Genomic DNA, 22,473 nt, shown 5'->3' on the forward strand with positions numbered 1-22,473 from the left:
ACTAGGACTATTGGATTCCATTAATTGCAATCATCTCTGAAGCAGAAATAAAGTCTTATATTAAGGATTCATATTTATATCCTCTAATATTCAGAAATAGGAAGATGTAACCAACTAATAGGAATGAAATCTACTAATGAAGGACTTCTTCAAATTGAATTGCTGGATTCTAATGAATAGATTTTTTGCATTCAAATAAATGATCATATTCTGACATTTCACTGAACATTTGAAAACAACATTTGATTGAATGACAACTGCATTTTTGGGTCTCACAATGGATACAAAATGGTAATAAGCTTTTCTTGATGAAATTGCCACATACATAATCAGTATAGAAGAATATCTTAATTATATAGTAATAGAAGAACTGAAAACATCAATAAAAAATTTAATTACAAAATGAATTTATGACTTGCTTAAAAGTTCTATACAGATTATTTTGTTTCCTTGCAAACAAACAGTTAAAATGGCTTAAGCTATTTTAAAAATAGAATATTGTTTCAGAAGAGAATTATTTTCATCATTTGATTAAACAATAGAATAAAGAATACGTATTTTTATGATGAAATTGTTAATTTTTACTGCTTGAAACTTGCATTCTAAAACATACTTAATTTAAAATGACATTTATCAGTAAAGTATCAAAATATGTTTCTACTGCAAACAAATTCAGTTTTAGTCTCTTTCACTTTTTTGATGTTGAATAATTTTTTATTTCCATTTCTTGGCGGTATGTTAATCCAACAAATTCTTCCTTGTTGACCAGTTTACCATGACAAATAAAATTTATATACTGAGTAATAACTTATGTAGTTATTATTATTTTGGTTATCTACACTATTCATAAATTAAATAATATGCCTACGTTAAATTCATTTGTGTTTTAGATTATGTAGGACGAGATAGCCTCAAATTGCTTGATTAATTTTATTTATTCGCCTTTTATCCGGAAGCTGACACCGTACATGCTAGCGACAAACTAAAAATAACTCGAATCGAATCAATTTTGATATCAGTAGCTTTTTACCTGTATTTCTATTTATCATTCTATAGGTATTATCAAACTCTTCTTAAGGAAATAATCCAACTATCTCGTATACTTGTATTAAGCTAAATATATCATAATGCATCTTTTAAGTATTGGTACTAGCAGTTTATAGATTAAGCAGAAGAACATTTTAAGATAAGAAAGCTTCCCATCGGAAATAACAAATAAAGATATATCTACCCTCTCCATTGTGATTTTTTCCATGGATGTAGAGATCTAATGGCGTCCCAAAAAAATTCTGCAATGGCCGATATATTTTAGAAGAGCTCTAAATAATGAAGCAAGTTTTTAAGAAACTTCATTTCACTCTCCTAAGGGATCATCCATATGTTAAAATATATATGGCCTAATGTAATTTTGCAGTTTATAAACTATTCTCTTATAACAGTAAAATAAAGTTTTGATTTTTCTAATTGTTTAGAATGAATAAAATTATTACCTTTTTACCATTTCTGTTTTCGCGAAATATTTATACAACAAAACCTGTCCAAAACAGAAACCTGCCTAAACGAAAAACCGGAAAAATACTTGGTACAGGGCGATTCCGGTTTACACAGGTTTCTATAATAAATAATTTTATATTTTAAATACAAATTTTTTATTCAATTATCAAACTTTCCTTAACTAATAAAATAAATGAATAGATTGATGAATGTCACGATTTCAATAGCATGAAACAAGACTGCATTTATTACTAAAAGTCTGAAAATAAATTTTGCTAAAGAAGTAAAAAAACACTTAACAGAACTTAAGAATATTTACTCCAATTATTAACTTTAACACAATAAATCGGTTTCTAAAGTTTAAATGCTCAAATAAGCTTTTCAAAGTGTCAATTAAGTGACCTACTGACCCACTTAAGGTGTAGGCAAGACTGTATATTCGAAAACAAGTGTAATAAAGCATCTCTTGTCAATAAAATCCATTAAAATTTCTCATGCACGTCTGTCTGATTCAATAAAGAAAGCAAATTCAATCTAAGGCTAATGCATTCAGAGAGACTTAAATATCCATCCAATAGTGACGTCAAGATTATCATTTTTATTCACGTATACTGATCATTCTCTATTTAATATTTATGAGGAACATTCGATCACAAGTATTCATTGGCGCTTTGAAAGGGTAGCGCTATTTAAGAAGTCGCTATATCGAGATTTGACAATAAACATACATACTGTTTGTTGCGGAAAACACTACGATCCCAGTAAAATTAAAGGTTATGGCAAATCCAGAGTATATACAAATTCGGCAAAATATAAACTGTAATAATGTATAGCGTAGCAAACGTTCAAATCTTCTAAAAATATTAAATAAATCCATTGTTACATTCCTAAGCTTAAAACATATTTAAAATTTATCATAATTGTTTAGAAATGCAACAACTTGTTTATGTTACATTCATCCTGATGACTACAATATTACATTAAACACATCGATCGATCATAAATAAATAATTTAATTTAATTTAAGTCAGTTATATATAATAACAAAATAATAAATCCATAATATTAAGTCTATTAAACACAGCAAGTATCGTAAACGTACAGTACTTATTTTATAATCACTAAAAATCTCCTAGTTTAATGGATAACTCTGTAATTCTGGATGATACTCATACAGTATATCTCTTTTGCTCGGTAGAATATAAGATACTGTATAAGTTTTAATTGTATATTCGTTCATAAATTTAATTATTATACTGTAATTGTGAATTTGTAAAAAAAACAATTGATTGAAAAATAGTATCTTAATTTTAAAATTAAATCAAATCAGAAATTAATTGGTTCAATATTATCTAATAAGCTTACAGAAACTTCAATTTTTAAATTATTGAATTATTTTTTAACGATAAAATCCTTCAATCAGATTCATAACTTTCTTTTGGCCTATTACTGTAACATGCAAAAACAAAATGTATGTAATGTTAAGTAAACTTAATTTTTCGTTTTTATAAATTTTTGAATAACGACAAAAATTCTAAAAGTATTTTCAATTTAATGATTTTTCCTTAAATAGTAGACTTTTATTTCTAATCAATTAATATTATTGTCAACCTTTAAGAAACTCGTTTATAAGACACAATTATACTTTTTTCAATCTGTATAAATAGAAATAAAACACATAATCCTAATCAACTAAGCTAGAGAAAGAATAAATTATAGAACAGACCTCAAATTTAAATATTTGTGTTTTGAGGATTAATGTGAGAATTCCGGATGCAGTTTTCTAGGAATATTAATTAATTGCCTCTTGTTTAACAAAAGAATTATAAGCATCTTCATACTGCTAAATGGAATTTGGCCAAAAAAATATTTGAAAATTTTTACGAATAAATGCAAATTTAAGCAATAAAATAAAATAATTTATTTAACAGAGAAATCCAACTAAAAATATATTTTTCATAACTAGTAAACGGCGTCAAACTTGAATACAAAATGCAGCATTTCTCACTTCTTCTGATGGAATGGAGGAGGAGGAAGAAGAAGAAGAAGAAGAAGAAGGAAAGGAAAAAAAAAGCATTTTTCATTCTGCAATGTTTATTCTGTGTTACTCCAGGGAAAACACCAACAGATTCCCTTTAAGAAGCATCGATGTACAACTGGTGATGAATGAATACAAGTAAGTGCAGGCCGAATTTCTAGCATTCATCATTTCTGCGTGCTTGGCCTACTGTTTTCTTCCATAGAGGAAAATTTTGGCATCGTATACCTATAAAAATACATAAATTTGCTTCTTACTTTACATTTTTTTTTATTCTTTTTTCTCCATTACAGAAATNAAGTTTAAATAAATAAATTTTAAATTTTTTTTGGTTCAACAGGGAAGGCTTAAGCCCTTGTATCTCTCCCCTTACACCTGTCACTGATTGTAACAAATTCATACAATATTATATGATACTTTTTATATAAGAATATAGTGACAAAAAAGTGAATAAAATATCAATCTGTTATGGAAAAGTTAATGTAGTTTTGAACGGAGGTTTTTTAAAGAAAACACAAGCTAAATGAATTCTTTAATTAAATATATTTTGTAATAAAATTTCTGTTAATATAACTCTGAAGTATGGACATAATTAGTTTTTGTAACAGTTTTTCTTACTATCCCACACTTTTTTTTTTGTTCACTTCCTGTTGGCCCTTAACCAGGAACATGTACATACAAAATCTTGCAACAACAAATTTAATGTTATATAATTCATTTTCAAAGAAATTGTTACAACATAAAAGATGTGTGTGTTTGGGTGTAGTTATTCTAACAAATTATTCCACCCAAATATTAATAATTTCATGTTGTATTAAAATTTATTCTGAGATTTGTATGTAATTATATTGTATTTATGTTTAATTTTCAATATTTCCTCTTATTCTCTTCACATTTTTTATGAAATAATGATTTATGTAAAATGCAATTTAAAAATACATAATCATTATTTCAATTCATTTTCATTCATAAGATATAAGAAGCAATTTTTAAATTGAATTTTATATCTTATGAATGATTTTAACAATGGTAATTAGTACAGCAATAAAGAGAATTTACATAAATCAAGGATTATGTTAATCCTGTATACATAGATGATATGAAAAGTAATAAAGTAATGTATGTTTTGTTTTGTTTTATATATCAAATTATTAGGTCAGATTAAAATAATTCATGTTAACTTATTTGAAAGTATGTAAACTTATGTTTTAAACATTATACAATCTCTCTACACACCAGTAAATATAAATAAAATACTCCTCCAAACCTTTTAACCAGAGTGCTTCTATTTTTAGAATCGCAAACATTTTTGTCGCTCCTCCTGGGCTCTTCTTCAGACTTTATCAAATAGGCCGTTACTGTTCAAATAAACATTTGATATGAATTTCTTCCGAACACCATCATGTGAAATTGTTCCATAGTTGTATTGTGCATGCTCCATAATCATCTCTTTAAATGCTGTTATCCAGCAAAATTAGCCCATTTGTTATGCTATAGCTCTCTTTTCCAATTTAATGGGCACACGTACATGCAAGGCAAAGGAGTCTTGATGGGTAGTCCGGTGTCAGGTGATTTGTGCAAAATGGTAATCAGAAGATTAGAAAACAATGTTCTACCTCTTTTTTTGCACAATATTTTGTTGTATAAACGTTATATTGATGACATTATTATATTTTGGAAGGTGGAACCAGACATAAAACTCTTCCTAGAAGCCATGAACAATAATCCATATGGGTTATCATTAGAAGTAGAACAAAATGACTCTTTGAGGGTGCATTTCTTGGACATTGATATCAACTTCGAAGGAGCTAACATACTTACATCTGTGTACCGGAAATCTAGTACCTTCCCCACATATATTCCAAGAAATTCATGTGATCCTACCCCATACAAAATCGCTGCTTTCCGAGCATTAGCAAGAAGAGCATACACGCACTCCTTGACACAACAAGCTCTAACAACGGAACTCCAACATATAGAAAATATTGCTGTAGCCCATGGATATGACAACACTCTAGTCAAAAATTTGTCTAAAAGGCATGAGGTTTCCCTAAAAGCCATTAATCAGACAGGGCCATCATTGAATATATGTGAGGAAGAAAAAGAGAGGATACCTATCACATATAATCCGACACTGAAATCAATTTATAACATGGTAGCCAAACAATGGGGCATAAATATTGCATACAGAAGGTGTCAAACTGTCTTCAGGATACTAACTAATGGCAAAGACCCACCAAACCCTGAAAGGCTTCCAGGAGTATACACAGTACTGCTAGAAGACAACAGGTGTGATAGACAACTGACATACTGTATATTGGTTACATGAAACGTTCGTTAAAAGTGAGGTTAAAAGAGCACAAGTCAGACATACAACATGGTACAAATACAACGGCCTTAGCAACATACGCATCGGAACAGGAAATAACGGCAGACCTGCACGTGGTGAAAATCATTATAATCAACTCCAACCCACAACAACTAAAATGGCTAGAAGCTATGGAGATATTTAAGGCAGGAAGAAATGGTACATGTATTAATTTTAAGGAGGAAATGGCCCTATCTGTAGCATGGCAGATTTTGCTGGATAACAGTGTTTAAAGAGATGATTATGGAGCATGTGCAATACAACTACGGAACAATTTCACATGATAGTGTTCGGAAGAAATTCGTATCGAATGTTTACTTGAACAGTAACGGCCTATTTGATAAAGTCTGAAGAAGAGCCCAGGAGGGGCGACAAAAATGTTTGCGATTCTAAAAATAGAAGCACTCTGGTTAAAAGGTTTGGAGGAGTATTTTAAACATTATTATTTTTATCCACTTTATTTCATTCATAATTAAAATTAATACCAAAAATTAATGCTTAACAAACTTCAGGAGTCTACAATTTATTTGGATTAAATATTTTTTGAGATTTTTACTGTCCGATCTTAGGATCCATACTTATAGAACAAATCCGAATAAAGAAAAATGTAAAATTTACAATAAATTTAACACAATATTCTAACTGTCTAGCAGTATAGTTTTTGTGTACCTTAAAATAGAAATTAATAACTGTATTTAAAAATACTAAATATAATAAATCTAAGTAAAAACTTTTCTATTAAATGGTTAAAATATTATATAGATGTCCCTCTACATGCTTAATTAATCCAGAGAAATAATCACATAACATGTAAACATGTAAAGTGAGTTGATTTTAACATGGATAAGATAGGAATTGGGGACTAATCCAAAAGAAGAACAAAGAAAACCCATAAATGCCAGAAACAAATAAATTTTTATTAGTTTATGTAATTAGTACAATGCTAATTGTCAGTCTTCAATTGCATGATGAATGACCTGGATCTGATGAGACTGGATTGTCATATTCTTGATCTTGTGAAGGTCCTGGGGTAGTGGGCTGACAATTTTTAACTTTTTTGATGAAGTGATCAAGACTCAGTTGACAAGCAGTATTATCCGTCACTCTATAGAGTTCTTTTTAGCAAGACAAGGAATTCTGAATCACTCTCGCAACTTTGGCACTTCTATCCCCATTAGGGTCATTTTCTTCAATGATTCTAATTGCACTGTCAATGTGCTTGAAAAATTCAGCCATTTGCTTTGTTGAAAGCTGTTTGATGGACTTAAGGACATCAGGTTCTTCCCCTTCATCATTTTTGTCATTTTACATTTTTAGAAACTTTTCAATGGTGGTTCTGTTGAGTGGGGCTGCAGCAGTTCATCCACAAATACACAATTTGCCTGGTCTAAATCCTCAAACCCAAGAAATTTTGCCATATCAACAATGTCATGTCACAAATTGGAAAGTTTGTGTTCAGGATCAAATTCATTTGAATCAGAAACTTTAGGTCAAATCTTTTTTCAAACTTTTTTCATACAGGACTGTTTTATTTCTGCCCATGCATATCAATTGCCATTTTTATATTAAAGTTCTTCCAGAATTCTTTCACGGACATTTAATCTTTGCCATTGGTATCTTTAACTAGCTGCAAGAATGTTCTGGAGATAATAACGCTTGAAAATTGCAATAATACACTTATCTATGGGTTGGATCAGAGATGTGTTTGGTGGCAGAAACAGAACATTAATGTTCTCATTGACATCAATGATGCTTGCAGGATGGTGTATTGTCCAAAATTAGAAGAATTTTGAATTGCATAATAATTTCTCCTTAGAATAGTTCTTGAGTGCTCATAGATTTTCAGAGTGCTAAACCATGAATGGTTTGATTTTATGATCTTCATATGCATTTCCTCCTAACAACAATGTGAGGTGGTCCTTGGAAGCTTTAAAATCTGGGCTGTCTTTTCGTCTATAGACAGAAAGGTTCTGTTTGGCATTCACATCCAGAACAACTGTTTCATCCAGATTGAACAATTGCTAAGGCAAATAGCCATGCACCTTACTTACAGCTTAAAGTTATGCTGGAACCTTGCCTGTCAGTTTAAGATTATAGAATCTATATCATCTGCTAGAATGTTCAAACCACCCAGCACTTACAGAGAAGGATTGAACTTTTGGATCGGAGTCTTTGCCATTCAATTTTTTAAATAATGTCTTCATTGTAGCCTGGATAATCAAAGTGGATGATGGAACAGAATGTTGATTTTCATGTTCAGTTCATTGGGCTAACATCCTTTTCATTTTCTCTATAATCAGTGCCATTATCTGCATTATCTTATCTGTAGATATTCTAGTTGCAATTTTTCAACTTGTTTTATTTTTTCAGCTTGATTTCTTATTGTTCTTAAAGTTGATTCTGAGATTCTTGTTGTTCTGACTATATAGTGTGCTTATTATGTTCATACCGCTTTATAATTTCTTATTTTTCCTCAAGTGATATAGCTTCTTGTCTTTTTCCCTTCAAAGCACCTAGTTCACTCTTACTTCTTTTGTCCATGTTTGTTGTGAACAAGACAGCAACATTACCATACAACTTCTATCTCTTCAACTGCAGTTCAACTAACCATGTGTTGCCTTATCTATGCACAAGGTCATATATCACTGCATATAGTGACTAAAATTTCAACTTGCCATTCAGTTACTTTATCTTTATTTTATTTTAATAAATTACGTTATAGTGAAAACACACAAAGTGAGATCATGTATAACAAGGGATACTTATATTCAAATTTATTATGATATATTTTTGAATTTGTTTTTTATTCAAATTTCTTCTATATGTATTGATCTGAAGATGTAATGATAAAATGTCTCAAAAAATGTTTAATTCAAATAAATTTTAGAGTTACAATAGAGTGGTGAAATTTGAATAGAGTCAAATGTATTTCAGCAATTAAAAAATAACAAATGCAGTCTTTGATTTATGTGCTCTTTTGATTGATACAATTTCAAAAATATATCTTACAAAATACATTGGGCATAGTCTGTAGTTATAGTTGCCTAAATAAAATCATTGATAAACTAAAACAATTTTATTTTTTAAATAGGTGGAACTCAGCCTATGCATATACAACATACAACCCATACAGATAAAATTAAAACAGAAGCTAGTGGAAATTTTGTCACAGTAAGTGGTGGACCACTAACACCACATGCTTCGCCGAAAGATGTGGGTATGGCATCTCCTGATATCACATACAGTACAAAGTCAGTAGTGTCACCAGAAGGGAGAGATGGTAAGAAACTTGCTAAAGGGATAAAAAAATCTTTGGCTTCCTCAATTATTATAATATCAATTTACATAAGATTATATGTCAAAATTTTATAATTAAGTGATTTGGGTCATTTAATTATTGAAATTCATAGTAGTACATCATAATGCAAAATTTTATTTAAAAATAATTCTGTTTTAATTTTTAAATTCATTTATGATGGAAATTATACTAAATAATTGTTTCAGAAATGAAAATATATAAGTCAAAAATTGCAAAATTGGACATTGTTTAAGAATTTCATAGCTATTATATATTTTTAAAATACTTTTATATTATAAAATAATTTTCATAACAAAGCACAAGTTCATTACACTTTATTTATAATATTGTTATTTATTGCATATAAAAATCTGTTAAAATAAATTATTTATATGATTTTAACAATTAAGTGATTGAATTATATATTGAAACCCCACATGGAACTATTGGTTGAAACTACATGGAATATCCAGATGTCCCTACTTTTAATATTTTTTCAATAAGTTAGTTTCAATATTAGAATTTTCTCTTGTAAACTCTGATTATTATGGAATCATTATTATGAATATTATTTATAAAGGAAAGGGATGAGGATTGAAGTACTATGTAGACAACTGCACTTATAGTCAATTGAACAGCCATTTAGAAGAATATCTAAATGTGTCAACTACAGCTCTTGCGTATGTTGCTAGGAACTATAATATCTAAGTATGATGGAAATATACACAAAATAATTATATCTGAATCAAGATGGTACCACTGAGGGCAACAGAGGCTTTAAAAAAGAATCAGATGATCAACACCAAAAAGGAAAATACTAATTTAAATTCATTTGTAGTGGTGTGGAGGACAAAAAAGGATGACAAAGAAGTAACCATAAAATTAAACAGGATATTTATTCAACTATAGCTACTTAGTCCTTCGTACACCTGGTTCGTTTACACTAAACACACTTGATCCCAAACTATAGTACGTGCACAAGTTCGAATCCGTCCGACAAAATTCTATATTTTCACAAATAGAACACGTGCTCGCGACAATAAAAAGATTATGGTTTAAGATACTACGACTACTTAAATCTACCTTAATCTAGCTTATATGCTAAGGAAGAAGGGTGAAGAAATTAAGAGATACGAAGAGAAGAGACAAGTATAAAGGACAGATTTGTGGGGGTACCCGGGTAAACTTGGGAGTCTCCGATCTTCTCTATATCGGTACTTGAATTAACTCAATTTCCTTCCTCTTGATTCCGTCTCTTGAGAATTCGGGAGCGTTTTTTCTTGAGGTCTTAATCTGGGTGTCTTTCTAATTTTCGTCCGTTCGCAGACGACTTCCAAGCCTTCTCCGTTTGTCCCACTAGGTGACAAACCCTTTGCTTGCTGTTTCCTACGTCTGTACACCTCGGACGCTGACCCGAAAGTGTCCCGTTCGTTCTCCTGATGGCCTCAGGGCTTCTTAATGTCCCCTTTGTCTTCTCCCTTTGTCCTTGGACAAAGGTTGTCCCCCACCCACAGAAAAAGAATAGGTTAGAAAGTTCTAGAAACAGACGTTAAAGACAAAGGAATTTAGGAGAAATAAAACTTATATCTACCCCTATTTACAAAAACATGGCGTACCGCCACACATTGACATGATGGCTCAAGTAATATCTCCTTGCAACAATAAGCATGATAGCCTTTATAAACAAGATTGTTTAAAAAACAAGACTTGTACAAGACAGTTGCCCATTTTATATTCTTATGAACAATCCCTATCAGTTGACTTTAAGTGCTTTTCAAATTTCCAATTATGTACTTTGGGGTCCTAATGTTAAACAGAATATTCAATTTAGAATGTTGAGTTTCAAATGTTATTTGAATCATATAGATCTGATGCTGGAACTGTAAATGTTTCAAAACATTTATTATTCTCATATTAAAATATTTTATGGTTTCTTAAACATTTTAAGTGTTATGATTGTCATATTTTATCATCAAAAACAGTAGAATTTGGGCCATATCGAATTCAAAAATTTTAACAACAGATTCTTTTTCTCCCATCTCTGTCTCACTTTTTAGACAAAAATAAAAGTTAGAGAATATCATAATTGTTGATATTTTTATTTAACTTCTGTTAATTAATCAAATTTTGAACATTAATGACATCCTGGTCTTTTATTGTCAACAAACTTATCATCATGTTTCCTAGAATTCTTCAATCTGCCTTAAACTTTTGCAATTAGGAAGAACAGTTACTGGAAATTCATTCCCAGTTTAATGGCCTAAAATTTAGAAATTACAGAACTTTTAGATGCTCATCTGGATTTGTTTGATTTTGAAAATTTGCTTTATTTTCAAAAAATTAGATAAAGTCTATGTTATTTAATCCAAAAATAACCAGAGTAAATTTAATTATAAGAGCCATATTAGTTAAAAATTCTTATGTTGCATGAGAAATACAAACAAATCACTGTACAAACTTCAAATCTTTCAATTTAGGATATGGCATGTGTTAAAAAGTTAGTTTATTCTTTTGTCTTTACACCTTGAGCCCATCTCTCTCTTTTCTATCCTTTCCTCATTAGGGAAAACTGGAAAGTCAAAGACCAAGCCACTTGTCTATACCTGGAATGCAACCACCTAAATTGATCATAATTTTTCTTATCCAAATTAACTTGTCATGCTATTTTTCTCCCACATTTGGATGACAGATGCCAATAGTTCTCTGTCAACAAGATAATCTTTTTTATAATGTTAATCAGTTTACATGTTTTTATGAATTGATTAAGTGAATCCATTAAAGAACCACCAAGTACCAGTTGGTTAAATGAGGAAATTTTAGAACTAGTTATACAATCTGACTGAATCCTTTCACTGATTCAAGTCAGCCTGTGCAAGGACTTTTAAAAGGGTAAGGTTATAAAACACATTATTTTTTCATACTTAGTTTATTAATTTTTATAATATAGGTATATAGAGTAACACAGTATAATAGATTAACTGAATGGATACAAAATAAATATGTTATATACATAAAGATGATGTACTAGCCACTGTGGTAACTTAGGTGAATATCTTAATGCATCTCTAACAATGGAATTTGTAAAAAAGTGTGCTAACATTTTAACCTGGTTAATGGGCCAGGTGTTGAAAGTTGAAAGACAAACTCATTTTTCAACTATTTTAGGATGGCCTATTAACCAGGTTGAAAATGTTACACTCTTTTTTAAAAATGACACTGTTAGAGATGCATTAAAAAATTTACCTAAGTTGCATACAATGTACTGTTTTATTAAGTTTTTAATTCTTCTCAAATGGGGGTTAAACTTTCAAAAGTTCCATGTGTATGGTCTTGATTCAAGTTCTTTTGGGTTCTCTTAATACACTTCAAACACATTTTCTTCTTTTTTAAATATGTTTTTATTTTTATTTGAAGGCATTTCTTTACTTTTATTTATAAAATGAAATAATATAAATTAACTTTTTCAAATATTTAATTTAAAAAATACTTTAATATATAATCAGGACTTGTGCATTATGATGTACAATTTTACAAATGTGAAAAACTTTTAAGTGTTGCAGCTATAAACCTATTCCTTAATATTTCTAAAACAACAACTTGAAAAATACTTTGAGCACTTTCCTTCTCTTCCTTCATTTTTGTGATGTGTTACACTTCCTGCACGTATGTTACTTTTTCTTGTCACCTTTTTGTACAATATTATTTAGATATATTTTTCACCAGTTTTCTATTAATTTCTACTTTTATATCTCTTATAATTTAGGAAATCTGAAATATTTAAAATGCATGGATGTGTCAAAGTTTTAAATTGTCTTCAGCAATTGGTGTAAATTAAATATTGTAACTTTAAAATAATTGCTACTTAGGAACTGATTTTTCTAGATATGTGATTTCTATTACCAGAGTACACACGTACTTTTCTCCTTAAGGAATGCAGCATCATAATTCCATGAATATAAACTCGCCGGCGTCCAGTCTCGGAGGTCCACTTCCTCACAACAGTCCGTACTATATAACTGCAGGGAAGTATCAGGAGAATGGTGATACGTTATCAGATTTTGTCAACTTAGTTTGTCAAGAAGCTCAAAATTCAGGATCAAACACACAAGTTAGTATTGACTTTTAAAAATGTAGGATCTTGTTTTTGAATATCTTACCTATTAGATTACAAAATAGGTTTATATTATTTCTTCAGTATTTTATTTAAAATATTTCAAATGTTATCTGTAGTTTAATGTTAAGAAATTAATTTAAATCATTTATATGACTTATTTTTTATGATCTTTTTATATTAATAACAGAGGGTGATGCATGCAAGCAAACAAGTAGTTGTTTGCATCAGCTTCTAGTAGTATGGCATTTTCAGTAATCCAGCATCGCTCTAGTCCAGTATTTGGATTAATAAATTTATACTGCATATGTAAAAACTTCAATTACAGAAAATTCTTGAAATGAATATCATTCCAAAAGTTATAGAATTGAATAACAGTTTAAATTTAAATTGGCATATAAGTATAAATATTAAAATACTGTTTCAAATTAATCTAACTAAAACTTAATTACAAAATAAATGAATAAAGTTAACTAAAATTAAAGCTTTACATATAAGATTTTTGGGCTGCAATTTGAAAAAATTGTAAACCTATAAATTCCCACTGTCTTTCATCTGTTTATCTCACTTAGATAGATAAAAGCTGAGACCAGATAGGGAAATATTAGGGGTAGAAGGCCTCAATTAACTATATATGAACTTCCGATACAAACGTGAAGTCACATTATTTCAATTCAAAATTTTCCCCCTGAAAGCAGTTAATAGATGACCAGCACAACTCTATTGCTATCAGGAAAAGTATGATGTACAGGGGCAAGACACTATTAATTTGAATTGGAGAGCATATACTTTAAAATTAAATTAAAATATTATGATTAAAAATTGCAGCCCAGCATTGTGATGATGTCACAATAAATAATTGCTCATAAAGATATAAAATTGTTATTAGTTGTTGATAATGATTGATACTAACTACATAAAAAAGTACAGTAGTTAAGTAGTATAAGACAATGTAATTTAACTACTGTGTTTCCCCAAAAATAAGACAGTGTCTTATATTAATTTTTGCTCTGAAAGATGCGCTAGGTCTTATTTTCAGGGAATGTCTTACTTTTTCCATGAAGAAGAATTCACATTTATTATTGAACAAAAAAATTTGAAAAAAGTCGAACTTAGACGAGAGTGACATATATCCAGTCATGTCGAACTGTCGCCTTTTTATAGCATCAACATCGAGCTCGATGACCAATTAGTGCTTACTGAACCATATGTAGCATTATGCAAATGTAATGTGGCGTGATTCCTGGCCGACCAATTAGCCATCACCAGCCGTAACATTATGCAAATCTGTGATTATCAAGCCATAGTTTTATGCAAATCATGCCGTGTGGCGTAATTGTCTGCTGACCAATCAGTGGCTGTACTTTCAAAAAGCCAACGGCCACTTTCAACCATCTCTCGATAACAGTTACGACTAAAAAAAAAACTTTGCTAGGTCTTACTTTCAGGGGGAGGCCTTATATTTAGCAATTCAGCAAAACCTATGGTAGGTCTTATTTTCAAAGGATGTCTTATTTTCGGGGAAACACGGTACTAGTTAATTATGCAGTTGCTTTTTTTATAAAAGCAGTTAAAACTTCTAGTTAACTACATTTAAACTATTCAGAAATAGAAAACAAAGAATTAGAGTGGATAAAAATAACAGTTCAGTTTTCATTTCATCCTTATTATTTAACACTTGTTTTTTTAAAGTAATGTCTCAAGAATATAAGATTTCAAATTCTTCATTTGACATTTGGCAACATCAAGTGCTAAAATTTGTCCTGATAAAGGAAACACATTTCACTGCAGCACTATTGGCAAGAATAGCAGAGTATTTTAAAAATGCATTCTTTACATGTCAGTAGTTGTCTTTTATTAACTGCAATAATTTCAAACACTACAATGATTTAGGTTCAACTTTTTACTTGTTTTTAACTGGTTGACTTTGACAAAAGTTGATACCTTAGTTTCATAATTATAGTCTGTTGATTTTGCATAAATAGGTACTGGAAACTTTGGCAAAGGATCAGACAAAGGAACTTTATTAAAATCTACTGTAGTTTGATTGACTGCTTCATTACTGAAATATTGATGTACAGAAGGTAATTTAATCTGTGACAGGCTCGCATTTAATCGACTTGCTAGTAATTGTGAACCTCTATATGCTGACGCTATTTTAGTTTATTCAAAAGTTGAGTTGGTCATCATAAAAATTGAGACATGTTCTTTCTACTTAATACAATAGATTACTTCAAGGCAACATTAGGGTGAATTAAAAGGAAAACTAGCTAGAGTAGTTGAAACCAAACATGTAGTTAACTATGTACTGTCCATCTCTAGTTGTTGAGCTATGTTAATAATGATTAATATTCAAATATTAAATTTCACGAATGATATCAGCATTAAGTACATACAATAGAAATATTAAAAAATTATTGTGTACTTATTTTTCATTCTCCATTGATTTGCAAAAGTATTTATTGTTAATTTTCAGTAAGGTGTTAGAAAGAATAGGAAGAAACTTTAGACATATTTTCATTTATTCTGAATTTTTTAAATTTATACTGCTTTATAGAATTATCTCTGTACAGCTTGTTTTTTTTTATTTATTAAAATTATATACTGATAATAATAAATAAAATCATCATTTTAAATTGATTATTTATTATAAAATTTAAAGTAAATAATTTTTGATTATGTATTATTTCTATTATATTATATATTCATTTATTACTTATTTATTCTTCCTATCAGACAAATACAGAGTCAGGAGTTCGTAGTCCAACAAAACTTCCTCACTTTTATACAAGTTCAATGCTTCCTCCTCCCCCACCAGCTCCAATGGCTCGGCCTGTGGCTATCATCAGGTCAACTGGTAATTAAAATATTTTTATTTATGCTTAACATGCGTAATGCATTTAATTAGTTATACTTTTGTTAATTTATTAATTTATTTATGTACTTTAATCTAATTTTATATATTCACATAATAATAGGTAGTACCTCACCTCCTGGTTCAGAAACTTCTGGTCCACCTTCAGGTCGAGATTCAAGAAAACAAGTCACTACACCGCCAACTACTACTACTAGTCAGTTCACTTGATAAATTTTATTATAATTTACTTATTTTACTTCATTTTAAAGACATGTGCTAATCTAATTTACATATTTAAGAAAATAAAGTAGGTTCTTATGCATAGTAATTCAAAAATAAACAAGAACGCAAGAATTTTTCTCATTTGATAAATTAAATATTAAAATTATTTTGCAAGAACTATTAGCTTCTATTAAAGTAATTATACCTGTATAGACTAAGTAAAATATTAATCATAGAAAATTTTTTAAACTTCTCAAAATACATTAAATTAAAATTGATTTATTGTTAATTTCATTTAATTTACACTATTAAGTTAAATTTTGATTAAAAGTAATAAAAAACCGTTATTTATAACTAAGAATTTTATTATTAAGGTTTAAAACTTTGTATTATTTTAATAAGAAAATTCTTTAATACCATATATTTAAAATGAGAAATATTTGATTTCAGCTGGATCAAGTACAAGCAACAATGTAGATACATCTATTAACAGATCTGTGATGAGTAGTCCATTTACCTCTCTTGGTCGACCTGAACATAATTTTTCTCATATTCATTCACAACCACCTCAGGTATTTTATATTATTAAATATTAAATATATTTCTTAAAATTTCAATAAATGCATTATTGAATTAAATCTTTAATATTCTCATGCCTTCCAAAGAAACATTAAAAATTAAAAAAAATATTTTTAATTTTAATTTTTTTTTAACTTCAATAAATTCATATAAGTTCTAAAATCAGTGGTGAGTTCTTTTTAATTAGTTTGTGAATTTTAATTAAGCTAAATTGGCTAATGTGTAAATATTCAAAATTCCACAAAACAAAACACAAACTGCTTTGCTGGAGTTTACCTTTCTTTACAATTTGTGGCTGTTGGCCGTGATTGTGTAGATATTTTGTACATTTTTATTTGAATTAGTTTTAAGTTTCTTTCTATATTTTATTCAAAAAAAAAAAATTTCTTCTAGAACTTTCTTTCTTAACCCTTCTCCCTTGGGGGTAAGGCGACCAATTCTTGGAACGTTACACAAACAAAGGAGGGAGTGAAGCCCAGAGACAAAACAGTGATAGAGAAAGTCAGTCTGGGAATGGATTCCGAGGAGAAAGGCACGAGGAAGGCAGTGCTCCTGAATGCAGAAAGAGAGTGAAGAAAAGACAAAAAAAGAAGAGTAAAACAGAAAAGGGACTGCAAGGTGCTGAGAAATTGGAGAGAGAAGTCATAAAAAGATGACGTTCACCAGAATATCGAGACCAGTGAGAAACAAGGAGGTCTACAACAAAAGAAAAGGGTAAAGAAAGTTTATGAAAGGAGAAAATGCCCGAGCACGTGTTTGCGCCTTACCCCAAGACACATTGATATGAAAACCCTGGGTATTTCCTGATCTTTTATTATTACTCGATCCTTCATTCTCATTTCCTATCCTTTCTATTTTCTTATGGCGTTTTCTAACTTTTATTTTTTTGCCAGGGTTGTATCTTCTAGACCCCCTTTTTGAGAGGTTTTGGCTGATTGGCTATCAATTATTCCTACTGATGGAATCTTTAGTTATAAGGTAGTTTGTAAGTTAGTTAGTTGTAAGCTAGAGTTATTCAAAATCGTCCTGCATCTATGTGTTGTGAATTAATAGAATTTTGATTGTTGGTTAAAAAGAAATGTTCAACGCCTGTGTACCTGAGATAATTTGAGGTCAACAAAAAAAGTTGGGATCTGAATAAACAAAAGAACCGGTTCATTGAGAAAAAATTAAAATTTATTTTGTTACAAAATTTTATCAAAGTTTATTTTATTGTACCATTCCGCTCGTGAGATCCAGTGTCTCATTAACGAACATTACAAATTAATAGAGAATAATTTGTAAATAAAGGTGAATGCCAGCAAAGCAACTTGTTTTTTTATTATTTTTAAAGAACTTGGAGTTATTTTTACATTAATTATCCAGAATTGCTTATTTTGATAATTCATTCTAAATATTTTTCCAGAATCACACATATTAATATTTATATTATTTGTGTGAAATTCAGATAAATAATACTTCTTTGTATTTTATATACACAGCTATTTCATTTCATATTGTGGCATTATATGCCTTCGTTTTATTGCATCTGTTTAAAAATACAGATAGATTTTTGAATATATAAATTCATTATTAAAAACATATTTATTTCTTTTTCAAATTGTGTATAATTACAGCTTTTCTCCTATCCAAATATTAGTCCTGTAAGTGCTATGAGTGGTGTAATAAGCCCAACAAATTTAAGCATGTTTACTTCACCTGTTACAACTCCAAGAAATACTCCTAGAAATACCCCTGTACCACGATGGAATCCTCCATTCATATCACTGGACGAAAACATGGACTACAACATGATGGCAGGTTTAATGTCGAGTACAAATCCTGAGACGGATCCTCCTCATATAATTGGTGCTGAAGGTTTGTAAAAATTGTTTTTTATATTTTGCTACAAAATAATTTGATAATATTTTTATTAAGCTGTACAAAGAAAGATTTTTACCATAGGTTCTATTTTTACTTTTATATAAATATATATGTTAGTAATTAATTAATCAATCATTTCAGTACAAAGTTTTTGCTAAATCCTTAAAAATCTTTATGATTTTATTGTTTTTGTATTAGCCTAATTTTAACTTTTAGCATATGGCCAGCACCGTAACTAGCCTTTTATGTGTTCGGTGTGAGCTTCTGTAACTATGCCCCAAAACTATGACCCAAAACTTGGTCCAGGTCATTTCTGTGCCCCCCAGGGTTTGCGCCCTTTGCCTGTGCACCGTTGGCACCGCCCTAGTTATGGCACTGCATATGGCATAGATTTTTTATTATTAAAAAAGTGCCTTATTCTAATCTATGAACATATTTATTTATATTATACAGATATCCCTCGTATAACATGGTAGTTATGTTCCAAAAAAGTGCCATGTTATGCAAATCCATTCTATAAGAAACAAAATACTAATAACAGGACAAAGCAAAACATAGGGTTACATTCCAGAAGTTAGGAAAAGTAAACTATTCTTTTTCATTACTAAAAGAAATATGTTTATCAAAGCAATCCATAATTTATTTCCTACCAATAATTAATTAACAGTCACTATTACATGTTAATATTAATTTTAGTTAAACAAGGACATTTTCTTTTTACAAAGTGTCATTGTCATCTCAGTTTCTTGTTGACCTGATCAGAAGTATCAGTAACATTTTCATATGTTTTATTTTTTATCATAAAAAATTTTTATAGATGACGAATAAAAATGTTATTAATCGAAAATTTGTTCTAGTGGGTCACATTTGTTCAGTTGAGTACTGAAGGACCGCTGTATTTTGTTTGTCACTTTTTACAAATGAAGTAATCATTTGTATTGGTTAAAAAATGTTTAATACACTTACATAAAAATGTTTGAATAAATTTTACTAAATATGAAGATTAATCTATAAAAAGAAAACATGCTGACAGTCTTAAGGGCTAAAGTTCAAAGCAATGACAACAACATCTGGTTGATAGGAAAGTTAGTGCAAATGTTCTCTTTCTTGACCTATCAGTTTTCATTAAAGTAAACCTGACAAAAAGCACAAAATAATTTGAAAATTTCAATATTATAAAATCTGTGGGCAAATTTGAGACAACTTGCATGCTTACTTGAATAAAAAAATATTTCAAATAATGAAGTTTACACTTAAAAATTGTAAAATTTTGTATGGAGGATTTCCAAAACCATGTTAGAGCAAAACTGGAAGTTGTGTTGTACAGGGGATATTCTTAATTTTAAAATTATGTTGTAGAAGTACTGTGTTGTACAAGGTACTGTACTTATTTAAGATAACATTACATTTCACTTTGCTCTCAAAGAATGGAATATAATGAAAATATACAAATTTAATTGAACATTTTAAATATAGTTATCCATGAAATACAAGGACAGGCTGATAAGTTCTTTGCCTAACATACTGTGAAATCCACGAATTTTACACAGTTGTCGGGAAAAAAAAGAAATGTAAACAACTCCGATAGAAAAAACGCTCTTGGTGAGAATTAGATCGGAGGTCACCATTTGTTATAACAATTAGATGGGAAAGTTGACACATAGGTGTCAAGAACGCACCGTTAATGTCAACATATGACGATCATGTGACTCCTTTCTCACAACAAGCAAATAAAAATTCGAGCTCCCAGAAGCTCAGGGCAATTTCATCATATTTGGTGACAGTGCCACCTCGACTCCTGGACCTCTATACAGTGGACCTGATCCAGCCATATGGAGAAGACACTGGTTAGAAAATACTGAGCTCCTACCTCTTCCATACAGACAAGGAGCCAACTCTCCATTACGACGAGAGGTGTTTAGAGGATTTAGAATTTGTAAAAACATTCTCTCTCTCAAACTAGAAATTAGGTCAGTGACATAGTTAAGCGATTAGTTGCCCATGTTGTGTAAATATTATAGCATAACCGCATTTAACCTTAGTATTATTTTCACCTCCTTTAATGTAGATTTAGTTATTCAATAAATGTTTTGTTTATTTGTTAAACCTGTCTCCTGTCATTGAAAGGACCCCTGCCAGCTTACCAACACCCTCCCCACTCACTTTTTGCCCTCTTAGCCATCCAATGACTCCAAGACCAGGTTTTACCAGCTTGTGCAGATTAAGTGGTCAGGAGAGATTAGCCCCTGACTCCCTGCTTGTCTCACAATACTTAACAATATGTATAATTGCTGGAAACACATAATAGAATAAATCTTTGATGATACTTGTATCAAAAATGAACAGTATGTCTTATGTCATTTTGCACAGGCAAAGACAAAATGGTACAAAGCAATGTGCAATTCAACAAAATGGAATTAGCACACACTGATTAGAAAACAGTGATCAAATTGAGTGAACTGAAGTTTGAATGGATCTAACATTCATCAATTTTCTTGACTTGGTTCCCTTGGATTACAATTTCTTTCCCATTTGAAAATAAAAACTGAAAGGAAGACATATAAGCTACAGAAAAATGGTTAAAGGACCAAATTTTTTTAATGGATTAAAAGCTTCATGATGCTATTGCTGGAAGTGCATTAAGACCAAAGGGGGATATGTTGAATAATATGATCATTCATGTACAGTGTTTGCTTCAGTGTTAATAGGCCAAGAATTTATTAACCTGCCCATGTAGTGTTGGAAATTTTATGACCTTATCAATGCAGTTAATTAAATATACTACTTATTATTAAATGAATGTCTGATTTATAAAATTAGCAAATTCTTGAGTTGATTTTCCAATTGTAATTGATCTGAATCTGTCACTCAACACACACAAAACATTAACATGAAAGTAGAAAATCTATTTTTTCTATGAGGAAATAGAAAGATTCATTTTGTAAAGACCTGAAAAACTTGAAGTTACATTTCAAAATATGATATCCTTATCTATTATTTCCTTAACTACTGTAGTAATTGGTTTAAACTATCAATAATAAAGTGGTATAAAAAATGGAGAAATTAACTTTTTTGTATATATATTTTCTAATATTTTAAAGCTTTAATATTTAAAATTATAATCTCCAGTTTTTAGAATAGATATAATATATAATATCTATTCTAAAAACTGGAGATGTACAGTATATTTCCATGTTTTTTACAATATCATGCTAAATTTAAAGCTCTGATAAATGAAATAGAATCATCTGTTTACTTAATATAAGTTCATTTGAAAATGCCTTACCAAAAATAAAATTTTTCTCTTCAAAAACTTAAAAGATTAATCACAAAAGATGAAAATCAATTTTTTTTCTAATAAATTGCTAATTTTTCTAAATTGCTAATAAATTTTACTAATCTTCTGTTATAGATTCAATATAGCAAAGTGTTCTTGTTGTTTAAAGTTATCACATTGCATAAATTTATAAAATGTACTTTCTGTTATATTTGTTTTACTACTTTTTTATATTTATATTTTATCTATCCTATATGTTCTAAGTTCACTAAATTATATATGTGTACATAAAATTAAATGAAATTCTTCTTATTAATTAATTTAATTTGATCTAATTTAAAATATAATTTTAAAATTTTCTCTTCA

At 29.6% G+C, this 22,473-nt stretch overlaps 1 protein-coding gene across 3 annotated transcripts in view; it reads left to right on the forward strand.

Annotated features, from left to right (window-relative positions):
* LOC111624893 (nuclear factor 1 X-type-like) overlaps window positions 1–22,473 on the forward strand; it is a 58,253-nt gene that overhangs the window by 31,082 nt on the left and 4,698 nt on the right. For 2 of the 3 annotated variants that reach the window (XM_023367869.1, XM_023367871.1), the window contains 6 exons: window positions 8,992–9,180; window positions 13,128–13,306; window positions 16,046–16,166; window positions 16,288–16,380; window positions 16,839–16,960; window positions 18,584–18,824. In XM_023367869.1, coding sequence (XP_023223637.1) covers window positions 8,992–9,180; window positions 13,128–13,306; window positions 16,046–16,166; window positions 16,288–16,380; window positions 16,839–16,960; window positions 18,584–18,824 — 945 coding nt within the window. The remainder of the gene's footprint in view (window positions 1–8,991; window positions 9,181–13,127; window positions 13,307–16,045; window positions 16,167–16,287; window positions 16,381–16,838; window positions 16,961–18,583; window positions 18,825–22,473) is intronic. The other variant, XM_023367870.1, reaches the window with a different exon arrangement.

This window comes from Centruroides sculpturatus, unplaced genomic scaffold (genome assembly GCF_000671375.1).
Source record: "Centruroides sculpturatus isolate CEXI.00-Female unplaced genomic scaffold, Cexi_2.0 scaffold408, whole genome shotgun sequence".
Taxonomy (NCBI): Eukaryota; Metazoa; Arthropoda; class Arachnida; order Scorpiones; family Buthidae; genus Centruroides; species Centruroides sculpturatus.